Source organism: Harpia harpyja, chromosome 9 (genome assembly GCF_026419915.1).
Source record: "Harpia harpyja isolate bHarHar1 chromosome 9, bHarHar1 primary haplotype, whole genome shotgun sequence".
Taxonomy (NCBI): domain Eukaryota; kingdom Metazoa; phylum Chordata; class Aves; order Accipitriformes; family Accipitridae; genus Harpia; species Harpia harpyja.
Genome location: NC_068948.1, coordinates 39,296,233 through 39,309,740, shown reverse-complemented (window position 1 = coordinate 39,309,740; position 13,508 = coordinate 39,296,233). Strand labels below are relative to the sequence as shown.

General features: G+C 43.0%; 1 protein-coding gene across 4 annotated transcripts in view; it reads right to left on the bottom strand.

Moving 5' to 3' along the window:
• The window catches only part of GOLGA3 (golgin A3), a 31,170-nt gene extending 18,633 nt beyond the window's left edge, over positions 1-12,537 (bottom strand). For 2 of the 4 annotated variants that reach the window (XM_052797460.1, XM_052797461.1), the window contains exons 1-8: positions 12,396-12,537; positions 10,206-10,564; positions 6,510-6,791; positions 5,531-5,643; positions 4,360-5,051; positions 2,999-3,110; positions 1,002-1,308; positions 180-382 (exon numbers count right to left, since the gene is read on the bottom strand). In XM_052797460.1, coding sequence (XP_052653420.1) covers positions 180-382; positions 1,002-1,308; positions 2,999-3,110; positions 4,360-5,051; positions 5,531-5,643; positions 6,510-6,791; positions 10,206-10,338 — 1,842 coding nt within the window. In that variant the 5' untranslated portion in view covers positions 10,339-10,564; positions 12,396-12,537. The remainder of the gene's footprint in view (positions 1-179; positions 383-1,001; positions 1,309-2,998; positions 3,111-4,359; positions 5,052-5,530; positions 5,644-6,509; positions 6,792-10,205; positions 10,565-12,395) is intronic. The other 2 variants (XM_052797462.1, XM_052797463.1) reach the window with 2 other exon arrangements.
• Between the last annotated feature and the right edge of the window lie 971 nt (positions 12,538-13,508).

The following is a 13,508-nucleotide window of genomic DNA, read 5'->3' as shown; positions in this document are numbered from 1 at the left end:
CAGCATTAACATGAACTAACGCCTCATGATGAAAACCATCCCCCCTTACTTTCCACCTGAAAAATATATAAATGAGACAGGCTCCCTCATCTGAGCTCATAAACGATGTCCTCTGGATAAAACTAACATAAAAAAAGAACAGATTCTCAGTCCTCCCATATGGAATTAAATCATAATACCTGTATATTGGCCATCTCACTCTGCAGCCTGACACGGGCCTCCTGTGCTAGGACAAGCTGCTGCTGGTACCACTGCCGCACATTTTGGAGCGATGAGATTTCTGTTTCGGACGCCTTTAGCTTATTGGTCAGTGTGGTCCGTTCCAACTGCACCTTCTGAAGCTGGTTCTGTAAGGAAGCCAACTGCTGTCGCAGATCATGAACTAGAAAAAGAAAAATAAAGAACTTGGACTAGCGCACTCCATTGTTCTATTTTTATGCACACATTTTCAAGGATTATTGCTATATTCATAGCTTTTTCTTTTTTTTCTTCTTTCTTCGTGAACAAAAACATATATGCCTAACTACATAAAAACTGGCTTTTCCTGCAAAAGTGAGGGGAAGTGCTACAATCCAAAGTATCAGGTCATAAGCAGAATAAAATTAAAATAAATGAATCACTTCTATAAGCATTCATAGTTCCTTAGAGGTAGAAAATATGAACAAATTAAAAATCACAAAGCAGGTACCCTGACATGTAGAGTCATCATCAGAAACCAATATTTGTACAATTTTCTAAAAACCATTAGTCCACTGTCAAACAGTTACTAGACTAAATATTTATGCCTCCCTCTCCAAGCTGGCAGTGGCAGCTTGCAAATTGTGGTACTTCTGTGACACAAAATAAAAAACGATAATCTTAAAATTCAAACCATTTTATTAGTTTGACATAAATGAAACACAAATTAAAAATCCTTCTTCTTCCTAGACTTCAGAATTATATTGAAACAAAATGATTTATGGAATAACAAATTTTAAAGATTGACATTTACATCATCCCACCTGTGCTGTCTCTGGTGAGAACATTTTTTTGCATATCTTCAACCTTCAGCAGGAGTCTTTGGTACTGCTCCTCTGCTAACTGCAAATCATTATTTGAAGAAGCCAAACTAGCATTCTTTGCTTCCAAGGTATTTTGCAGGTCAGCCATTGCTCGTTCCAGGTCCCAGCAAGACTGCTTTAATGTGGCCACTTCTGAGCTCAGAGATTCCTGCTTCTGCTGGCTGTTTTGGCTGTGCTCCATCTGCGCCTGAAGTGTCATGTTCAAAGCTGCAAGTTGGGCTTGTAGCTCCGTCTTCTCTTTGAGAGCCTGAATGTGTCCAGAAAAATCAAAATACAGAAGTCTTAAAGAGAAAATACATTAATGGCTGAGTAAAGAAGATGCCCAGCAAAATGCCTTTGCTAAAGCAAAGACCAGTGGCTTGTAAAAAATTCTTTTTTAAAGTGACATCTCACCTAGCAAGTATTTCAAATAGTCAAAGAAAATACAGAGGAAAGCGCAGACAAGACATACAGCATTATATGTCAGTAACCATATCAGGATTTTTAATAGAACACGTTTCCACACTTTAAGGAGGAATGCTTTCTATTATACGTGTTATGCCATCAATCAATATAAAGAGAAAATTCAGCTATATAGACACTACTAGCATTACTCTGGATTTATCATCGCGCTTCCAAAAAAGAAAACAATTTTTTTTTTTTTAAAGCCTTTTAAGACTTTACTAACTTTATATTTATCGTCTTAAGCATCTGTATTGGGTTTGCATGGCAAGGTTTTGGTAGCAGAGAGGCTACAGAGGGGTGGCTTCTGAAAGAAGCTGCTAGAAGCTTCCCCTGTGTCCAACAGAGCCAGTGCCAGCCGGCTCCAAGACGGACCTGCCGCTGGCCAAGGCCGAGCCCATCAGCGACAGCGGTAGTGCCTCTGTGATATCAAATTTAAGAAGAGGAAAAAAAAAAAACCAAACCTGCGGAAGAACAACAGCAGAGAGAGAAGTGAGAATATGTGAGAGAAACAACCCTGCAGACCCCAAGGTCAGTGCAGAAGGAGGGGGAGGAGATGCTCCAGGCACCGGAGCAGACATTCCCCTGCAGCCCGTGGGGAAGACCATGGAGAGGCAGGCTGTCCCCCTGCAGCTCAGGGAGGTCCACGGTGGAGCAGATATCCACCTGCAGCCTGTAGAGGACCCCACGCCAGAGCAGGGGGATGCCTGACGGAGGCTGTGACCCCGTTGGAAGCCCGCGCTGGAGCAGGCTCCTGGTAGGACCTGTGGCCCTGCGGAGAGAGGAGCCCACGCTGGAGCAGGTTTTCTGGCAGGACTTGTGACCCCACGGGGGACCCACACTGGAGCAGTCTGTGCCTGAAGGACTGCAGACCGTGGGAAGGACCCACATTGGAGAAGTTCGTGGAGGACTGTCTCCTGTGGGAGGGACCCCATGCTGGAGCAGGGGAAGAGTGCGAGGAGTCCTGCCCCTGAGGAGGAAGGAGCGGCAGAGACCATGTGTGATGAACTGACCCCCAACCCCCATTCCCCGTCCCCCTGCACTGCTCAGGGGGAGGAGATAGAGAATTCGGTAGTAAAGTTAAGCCCGAGAAGAAGGGAGGGGTGGGGAGAAAGCGTTTTAAGATTTGGTTTTATTTTCTCATTATCTTACTCTGATTTGATTGGTAATAAATTAAATTAATTTTCGCCAAGTGCACTCTGTTTTGCCCATGACAGTAATCAGCGAGTGATCTCTCCCTGTCCTCATCTTGACACACAAGCCTTTTGTTATATTTTCTCTCCCCTGTCCAGCTCAAGTGGGGGGTGATAGAGCAGCTTTGGTGGGCACCTGGCATCCAGCCAGCATCAACCCACCACAGCATCCTTGTAAAGTACCTTATTCAACAATGTTTTTACAAAACACAATTCCCACAAGTAATGAGTAGGAGGCTCTTGAAAATTAATTAACATATTAATATAATTTGCTAAATACAGAAATTCAAATTCATTTTCTACCTGATTAGCTTCTAGTGAGAGTGCTTCTAGTTGCCCTTCAAGTCTCATCTTCTCCTTCAGAACCTGCAACATTTCGTCATGAGTTCCTGCGATAGAGCTTTCCATAGAAACACTGGAGACAGAGACAGCATATACACAGTTAAAGGGTTAGAATACAACACTCATCTAGTAGAAGAAAAGTGAAGCTGAAATTAAGAGGTACTCAAGTCTTCATGTGTGACCTAGAATTTAGGACATTTTTTCTGGCTTTATGATGGGTCCAGAACACAGTGAAACAACCTTCATTACCATCTAAAGAGATAAAGAAATTATATTCACCCTAAGGTTTTATACATTAGTTTCCTATAGTTGTAGCAACTAGAATCTAGTGTGGCCCCCATATATTTGTTATTTTACAGAAGAGCAATGGTTGATTTCATTGTATTCTGTATCTGCATATCCCATTATAAGCAGACAAATGGACATAATGGGAGCACAAAACCTCCACAACTATTGTCTGCAATTGTATGCTTTAATGTGAAAGTGCCTGAGAAATACCAATGGCTGCTACAAAAGAAGGAAGAACAAGTATTTGGTCTAAAGGATTCCTTACGCTCCCCTTCCCTGAGGTACAGCCAAGGAGTCTAGAGAAAGATCCTCTCTCTCTTGTTACTGTAAGAATTCAGTCTAAGCTGGAATAATTGTAGACAACTGATTTTACCTTAACATCTCGGGCCATTACACTTTATTCCAGTGAAGAAGAAAAAAAAAAAAGGTAATTTCAAAATGAGCATGCATACAACATGCATCTGCAAACAACTGATAAAACACACAACTGCATTGTTAAGGGCTTCACCACTCATCCACTTGCTTGCTGACTCACAGTTTAATACCGTGAGACTAAGTAAATCTCATTCTAAAGGACCGAAGAGGATAAGAGTATCTAGGACAAGACTCTTGGCATTTCATAACTATTTGAGGTCTGAAAGTACATGTGTGGATCAGGAAAAGGACGATAATAAATACCACTGAGTCAGTTAAGTCTACACTTTCAGACTTTAAAGACGAATGCCACATCAGTGATTCAGTGAATGCATGCCTGCTTCGCAAGTAAATACAGGTAGAAGCAACTGCTAGCAGTATGTAAGACACACTGTCAGTGGCAAAAATATCTTTCTCTGAAGATATACTTAGTAAATAGGTACTCAAGTGAAGTGACCTTTCAGTTTCTTTTAGAAGCTGTAAGTTAACAACAGATTTGATGACAATGAACGTAAGTTAAAACTGGATTCAAAGTTAGTAAAATGTAAGAGTAATAGGCTGCCTATTCCAAGAAAGTATAATGGCCAATAATGGCCTCACTGTACAATGATCTTTCTTACCTGCTAGAAATACTGTCTCTCCTACTCCGTACTTCGCCATTAACTTCTTGCTCTTGGGCTTGATGCTCCACTGCCGCAGCCTGTAGCACCTCACTGATGGAAGGAAATTGCCCCATTGCATCAGGATGTATCTTCTGACCATTTATTGTATATGGAATACCCTGTTTGCCTTCTGCATTCTGTAAACTGTTATACAGTCCTTTTCCTGACGCACTGCTGTAGGTAGAGCTGTCACTCTCGTTTCCATCCAGCCTCATTCCCACTTCACTCCCATCAATCTCTGAAACACTATCACCTGCCAAGGAGGAATTCTCTATTCGATCATCCATGTCAGAGGGTAGACTTATCTCAGAGACAACTGATGTTGGACCACTTCTGCTTTGCTTCAGAGTCCCACCAGATAAATCAGTAGCCACAAAATTCCCAGTAGTGTTTCCAGAGCCTGAGTCTTCAGTTCTGTAGTCAGCCAAGGACCGGATCTTACTGGGCTTAGATTTTGAACTTCTTCTCTCTTTTGAGGATGCTGGAAGTCCCAAGCTACCCAGTTTTGGCCCCCTGGGCACACTGGTCCGCAAAAAGGAGTATTCTTTTGTCATTGCTACAGTGCTAGCTCTTGGCAAGATTTCTGGATTTAACATCAGCTCAGGATCTAGGGTGCTGGAGGGCCGGTTTTTGGATGTAGACTGATTCGACTAAAAGAAGCAAAGAGTCAACAATAAATTCCAGCATGTTACATTTGAACTAGCATCAAAGACTTGTTTTGCTGTAGAACTTAATACGTAAAGCTCTACACTTTTACATTAATATTTAAGTATATGCATCATTTCATAAACAAGGTAAATTACATCAGCAATCAGCCCTATCAAGGCTCAGTACAAGCATTTTGAAAATGTTCAAGGTAGACTCCAAAAGCTAACTGAAAAATATAGGAAAATTTGTGTTTGCTTCCCCCACACACACACTTAAGAAGCACAAAACAGTACATTACTGATGAGGTAACAGAGAACCAAATTTTGCATGTCCAGAAGAAAAAAAAAATGCTTTCTCAGATTTGAGAAAACTAATGAACTTTTAAAGGAGAGAAAACAGTAATTTAGAGCACAGAAAGGATAAAGTTTTTAAGCTTCTCAACAACACACTGAATCTAGAAGGTCTGTTGTGTGGTACTCACTCTTTCTTGATGTCTCTTCACTCTGTATTGTTTGAGCTGTTCTTCTAGGCGCCTTCTTGCTTGAAGTCTTATTTGTTCTTCTTTCTCCAATGGGAGTGAAGACTCTACTGAGCCTGTAAGTGAAAGGTATCTTTACAGTCAAACAGAAAACTCCAACACAGGCAAATCTGATGCAAAAGAAAAAAGCCCCTTCTACCATCAGCAACATGCTTCATGCTTAAGCAAGGAATGCAAGGAAAGCCCATTCGCATGCACCTCAGAATACCCTCTTTTAAAATATCCTTGTGTAAGCATTGATAAAGCCTGTGTATTTCCATCGCTCAGTTTGCAGATGCTGTAGTTCCTCCACGTATACATGACAAGAGATCATACGGCAAAAACAAAACTATTGCTGTCATTTAATCTCACCTGTCCTGCACTTCTGACAGTACTGGAATTATAAAACTAAGCAAGACCTAGGCAGTCCACTCATTCCCTACAGGTCAGAGAAAGATGTTCCCTAGATAAATTTTCTTACTTTTTGTTAACTCCCATTTAATCTTTCCTGTAGTAAGGCTTTTTAAAAACATTATTTCAGAGAACTCCTGCAGCATTAGGCACCTTACTATAAAGGCTTCCCCCCTCTCTCCCCCCTTTATTACTTAGCTTAAAATCACCTAGTTCTGCTGTTCTGTCTTTTTTTTTTTTAATGTCACCTGTTACTCACAATAATCAAGAAGATTAGAATAGCTGCAGCCCCAGAAAGCACAAATTCCCCTCCAGCGCAAGAACAATTTTTAAATGCTAAGGCACGTGCCTTAGCTGCAGCAGAGGGTAGTTTACTGAAAGAAAATGAATTGTAGATCAAAGTAAAAGCTTACTGCAAAAACAAAGTTTAGTCCAAGCTTAAATGATGTTATAGGATTCTAGAGCCAGGCTCAGAGTAAAAAGCTTTATGCAGCAAGAGAAAGCAGGGGCGCCACCATAAACAGATGCTTACACAATTCAGTTTCTTGCATGGGAAGACTTAGTTTGAGAGACTGCAAAGCTTCTTTTCTAAGAACTATGCCCTCAGCTCTAGTTCCCTGAGACTTCCTTAGGCTGTCATGGAAACCAGTCACACCTGGGGACGACTCTTGACCCTGCACACTGCTGGTGGGGTCAAAAGACACAGGAGAGTCAGGGAAGAGCGACTCTGGCCCATTCTGGCAGGTGTCCACTTTGCTGTTTATCTCCAGACTTCCCTCTTCATTTGGCACTTCGTTGATGTTAATACTGGTAGCTGGAAAAGAAAGTTTCACTGAGCTACACTTTAAGCCACCCCATTTATCATCACACCTCCACCCAAACACAATGCTACCACTACTGCCTTTAGACTGTAAGAATATGGAAATCGCTAATGACAGCAACTGGCAGGAGGAATTTTATAAAGGACTTTCAATTCTTCATTTAAAAAGACCAGAACAAGTACCTTTCATTTGCTTTACTACGTTGCCTTCAAGCAGGACCTCAAAAGTGATCATAAATTATCTTTAAAACCTCACGCGGGTTTTTAAATCTTGTTAGGTTTAGAAGCATGAAACTCCAAGTCTAAGTAATGTGATCTGTGTCACACCGAGTGGCAACCTGCTACAAGTAAGACTCAGCAACTGCGTGCCTGTGCTGAATGATTCAGCTATTTGGTATGCTGCTGGGCACTGGGGAGAAAGCATCCACCAACCTGACTTCCAGCCTGGGCCAAGCAGAGTTTCTCAATTTTAAACCAAGTTTAAATTTTTTCAAATAGGACGTCTTCATCAAACGTACATTAGCAAAACTCACATGTATCAAAATAATAAATCTACCAATTAGAAGGCAATTCAAGAACGACTTTAATACTAATTTTATCCCCACTTACTAATATTGGATTTTTCTTTTCCATCAGGAAAAATGCATCTTCAAAACCAGTTCAACACTTAACAGGTTTGTATTTTGGATTTCTCACACATTTGTACTTCACTCAGCTGGGGACTACTTACATCTATGAAACTGCTGTTGCAACAAAACTATGTATCTAACTTTAAATGCATTATTATAGATCTCAGATGAGCAAGGTACTGAAATAGCCACTGTCTTTCTGTTCATTCCCACACCATGTATCACTGGAGTGATTGGAACCCATTGGAATAATAGGGAAGATTTCATTATTTTTTCATAAAGATGTTTAAAAATATTTAACATTTATGATCACAAAGTATTTGCAAGTAGAAAAATCAAGTTTCCTCTTTCTATTTTTTTCCTCCTCTCAGAGCTACAGACTTGAATAAGCAGTTTGTTTTTTTTTAAAGTCTGCTCAAAGAAGATGTGGGAGGAAAGAAAAAAATCAAACCAACCAGAACTGAGAAACAGTTCCTCCCAAAACTAAGTGTTTCTAAGATTCATATGCAGAAATACTCTGTAGCCAGGAAGTTGATCACGACGATTCAATAAAACTTTTAATTATTGATTTAGATCAGCCTATTAACATATTGCTATTAAACTTTCCCCCCCCAATATAATGAATCACTACAAACTTCTGAAAGCAAAACAATTCAAAAATAAAGCTATTATCCTTCATGTATGTGGTGAACATTAAAGCGCACCCTGAAATTAAATAAGCCATATGGGAAAAAGTTACAGGTAGGAAGATAGGAGGTTTTAATTGTCTTCCCTTTTGTTATTGAAGAAAGCAAAAGGCTTCCTTTTAAGTGCAGTCAAATTTCACTTCAGAGTAATTTAAAGAGGAAAAGATAAATTTCCACCCCTAACCATTTGTTCCCACCTCTGCAGTGCATCTTCCCTTAAGCCAGCACAGATGCTTGGTACAGTGAACCAGCTCAGAGGAAACTGAATGTAGGTAAAAATAAAAAGCTTTCAGCCCTAGGTTGCCAAAACCTGTCAGCTCTCTAAGATTTGAATTAAAACACTTTTGAGTATCTTATTGGTCACACAGAGAACATTTTCAGGCCATTTTAGCCTGAATCAGTTCCTCGTGGTCACAAAAACACTTGCAGGCACGATGAAGGGATGGGTGCAAGGATGCAAAGGAGGACAGAGGACAGGACTGCTTTTTTAATGACTAACCAACCTAAGTCAGAGTTTAAGGCATTTTAAAACTAAAAGATTGTCAAAACTAAATTTAAAAGAGAAGTCAGTGCTAAGAATAGCCACAAGAAGCCAAAACTAAGGGGACACCTTGCACATTCAGCAATATTGTTTCTGCCCATCTTTCAGAAACTGCAGCTATTACTCCATCAGGTTTATAATTTATTTACATTTTTATCTTCACAGCTGTGAGTGGTATACATATACAAAATAGATGCTGAAGCAAAATTCTGGAGGAACCGTTTCCTGGCAACTTCCTGAGGCCATGAGACAGTCGGAATCTAAATGCTGCCTTGAACGAAAGTAATTTAATTGCAGTAGTGTCAACACAACTGCGGTCTTTTTAGAACAGTGGGGGAGGAAATGCAATTAGATTGAAAACAGTAGAAAGACACACTACCTATTTGTAAGCCACAATTCAATTGTTTGCACAATGTCCAACACAGGAGAAGACAGGAATGCGTGATCTCCAACTTCATAAAATATGAATGAATCATCATATAACTACACTCTGCCAGTCTGCTAATGGGCAGCGTAAGAAACGCAAATAAAGTCTCAGGCCTCCACTTTCTTGCCCATGACAAGATGGCAAATCTACAGTGTGAGGAGGGCAGAAGGCTAACAACTTTGTCACATGATCACCTCCTTTTACATAAGTAACCTGCACACTTCTGTGTATCTATGCAGCCGCAACATATACACCCCCTCCACCCATTTACCACCATATCCTTATATACCAACATGTCCTTAGATACCTGTAGTGGAAACATGGAGATTTCAATTCAATACAAGGAAAAGATTTTCACAACAAAAGCAGTTAAATACTGGAATGGGTATGGAGGTTATTGAACCTTCCTCTCGGGAGATTTTCAGAATTCAACAGGACAAGGCCCTGAGCAACCGGATCTAGCTTCAAAGCTAGGTCTGCTCTGTGCATGAGGTTGGACTAGACGACCCACAGAGGTCCCTTCCAACGTAAGTTTGATTCTATAATCTACTCACATCAGCACTCTCTTAAGTTTCTTGTAAACAGCTGCAAGATTATTTTATTATAGAGCTTGTCTACATATAAAAGATATTTTGAGATAATTTGGGGAGTACATGCCCACATGTCTCTTCCATAAATGGAAGTTTAGAGAGACTTTTTGAGTACATTTTGATTTTTGCCTAATCAATTTATTTGGAAAGTTTCTTTTGCCAGAATAAAGTACTCCAGTCATGAGCTTACTCCACAACAATCATTTCAGAACTATTAGTTCTAGTGAATTTCAGGTATATACTCTTGGAAACACTATCAGAAGACAGAGTAACACCCTGAGCAGCACATACTTAACTGATAGCCAATAGTACTTAATAGTTCGGTTTTGTTTCAAAAGAATAAGTTTTAAAACAAAAGACAGTTTTGTCATACACAGAGCAACAGCCTTCAGCAAACTTGCTTAAAACTGCTGTACAAGAAATTCCTGACCTCAAGGAAGAAAGTCCTTCAGCATCACCTGAACAACAAAATAGGTAGTTGTAGAGAAGCCTGTGTAAGACTAGGAAATGATTTGGTGTGTATGAAGTAACTTACTGTTAATTTCATCTGTTGTAACTGGCAAATCTGACTTGGCTTTACAATCCAAAAGTTCTTCAGAGCTGTTACGGCCCCCATTATTGCTTCTGTTCTCCAAGTGAACGTCCTGCTGGACCGACGAGGAGTCCATGGTAAAAATGATCCAGATCCTGGGAAAGTGTTTCCTCCAAACAATTTGCCACCAAGTGAACTACCAAGTCCTGTTCCTCTCCATCAGCAACAACAGCATCAAGATGTTACGCAGGAGCACAGTTCTGAGCTTTACAGCTGTTGGTGTGCAGCAGGCAGCCGATAATTCCAGGAGATCATGGAAACAGCTCACAGCCAAAGTTGTAATCACCAAGGAGCTGCATCCTCTAGAAACAAAATGTAGTAAATTTACAAACATTTCTTACACAGCTTTGAAAATTTGAGTTAAAAAGCAAGTAGTGCTCACAGATTACCCACCTGTCCAACTTCAACACACAGTACCAGGACATGGGGTAATAATAGAGACAATGAAATACAACCAAGTATCCAGCTTTTGTGATTACGTGATCTATTTAACAGCTTTTTTTATTACAACTTTTTTTTTTTAGTAGCACTGATACACCAGCATAATGATGCAACAAGATAATATTCAGTGAGACAACTGATTTAAGATCACTGTCCCTTTTAATGGAAATGCCTTTTTGGCCTCTACTTTAATAACTTTAGTTAGAATGCAGTATGGAATTCAGATTTACTTTAATTTTTTTTTTAATTAAATTACATCACTACTGTTTACTTGTCTGCAGAACAACCAGTATCTATCACTGTACAGAGTCTGAACTACTAATTACAGCACGCGTTGGCAGTCAGAATGTGGCCTGGACTTGCAGTTCAGCGCTGTCTTCTCTTATGGCGAGTTGAGAGGAGGATTTCCAAACACAGTTTATAGAATTTGCAAATGATTCTCCAGGCATTCAGATCTTACCTCTGGGTATAGACCCAGTCAACTAATACAATCTGACAGAAGCTGTTGTACATAGTCACTTCAAGTATTTAAATTTTGTTCAAATAGTTACTGACAGCTGAATTCAGATTACAAAGTGCTATGGCTGCTATCTACTAAAGAAATATAAGAAATCCCCAGTTAAAAAACAAGCGGGGGTTGTGGGGAGAACATCAAGTCAGGGATATTTTATTTGCATTTTTACAGGAACACAAACATTTTGAGCAACATTCCTTCCATATCTCCTGAGAGTATTTGTGCAACTGCTACTGTACCAAACTGCCCTGGTCACCCAGCAATACCACCAGTCATCTCCAAAACATTTCTGAAGCTGCTAACAGCTCAGGACACACAGGACTAGACAATTATGTAGGGGACCCTTACGCAGGTGAGCTGTGAAGAAGCCAGAAACCTGGAGCACATTTCTAAAAGAGAAACCTCCACCAAACAGAGATTAATACCTCTGCTGTGATTTGTTATTGATTTTAAAAGCTCTTCTGTATAATAAAGCTTACCATAAAACTTCTGGAAGAACGGCCATTGTACAGCAAATAGATATTATATGACAAGCCGCAGAAGAATTACAGACAAAAGGCAAGTACAATTTAGACTGCTTACACCTCGGCAAAATCCAGCCAACATTAGATGGTTTGTTAGCCTTGTGATAAAACACCTTTTAATAATCAGGGTCATGAAGAACGGCTTTCTCCTGTGCAATGCATCCCCACATATTAGAGGTTACAGTATTTTGGCTTCAAGTTCCTACTGTATCTCTGTGTTGAGCACAGGCAGACACACACAGAGGTGTACGCACGCCACAGCAACCCAGCAGTAACCTCACAGGGAAAACAACTGTATGAAAACAACCGATTTTGCTTAAAACACCAGTAAGCAGGCGGGCAACGGAGCCCGGTCACGGACTGGGGAGCCGCCCGGCCAGACGCGCCCGAGGGGTCCCCGGGCAGGGGCCGGGGCCGGGGCACCTCCCTGGGGCGCCGGCAGAGGCACCCGGCGGCCCGGGGCCGCAGCCCACCGAGCCGGGCCGAGCAGCTCCCCGCACCCCGGCAGGCCGCGGGGAGGGAGGGCAGCCCCGAGCGCGCCCCCCCGGCCTCAAGCGGCGCCCGGCCGCCCCCAGCCGTCTCCCGGCGGGCGCCGCCGCCTCAAGCCGCCCCCCCCGCCCCGCCGCCACCCTTCCCGGCGAGACCCCCGCAGACCTGGGGCCGCCCGCCTGGCGCCCGGCTCCTGCCCGAGACGTGGCGCTGCCGTCCGCCGGGAAGGGGAGGGCGCGGCGGTGCAACGTGGTTCTCCCTCCCCCGCCAGCCGGGCGCCGCCGCCGCTGAGGGCCGGGCCGGACCCGGCGCGGCCTCCTCCGCCCCGCCGCCGCGCCGCCCCCGCGCAGCCGGGCCCCGCGTCCCTCGGCGGGGAACCGCGGCGGGCTGGCGCAGCCGGGGAGGCGGCCGGTGCCGCCAGGCCCGGTGGAGAGGCGGCGGCTTTTCCAGACGGACTCTTCCGGGAGCGGAGGGAGGAGGAGCGGCTTTACCGGCCGGCCCCGCCCGCCCTGGCCGGGCTTTCCTCCGCGCCGGCCCGGGGCCCTGCCGTGGGGGCCGGCAGGCGCGGCGAGGCCTTGTCTCCCCTGAGGGGGACCAGGGCCAGGGCCAGACCGGCCGGGGGTGACTTACCGGCTCCCTCCGGCCTCCGTGAAGGACCCCGAGGCCAGCAGCCGACTTGCATAAATTAAAATGAAACCTGTGCATAAATTAAAAATCAAATCTGTGTAGGAAAGCGACGTGCCCCTCGCAGCCTTCGTTTTCTGGATCATGCACGTTCCTGCATTAGCGTTACCATTTACTGGATTAGAGTCAGGGGAATTCAATGACATGTCCTGTTAATGTCATGTTTCCAGCATTCCTTATGGCCCTTTCCACATAAATCAATCCTTAGAGTTCTCAGCATCTTTCACCAGGCACCCCAGAAGTCCTCTGGGGTACTGGGAACCGGTGCATCGGAGTGGTATTTCACCTAAACGAAATACCTCCTACACTTAACGTTGGTAGGTTTTGCTTTTCTAGATTTTTTTCCATTAGTGTAGTAGCTTATCTCGTTACCCTGGGATTATTTGGGAGTTGCTGGAGAGTTTATTGGTTGGGCAGATTTTTCTCCTAACCTTGCTAGAGTCTCCGTATGGACCAGAATGTTGTTTAGTAGATGGGCAGGGAAAACCAGACATCTCCGTGAAAGGTTGTATCACTGCTCGCTCACCCACCCCCACCCCCCCGTTCAGAAAAGTCTGAATATTTTCATAATGAAAATGCCTTCTAACATCATAT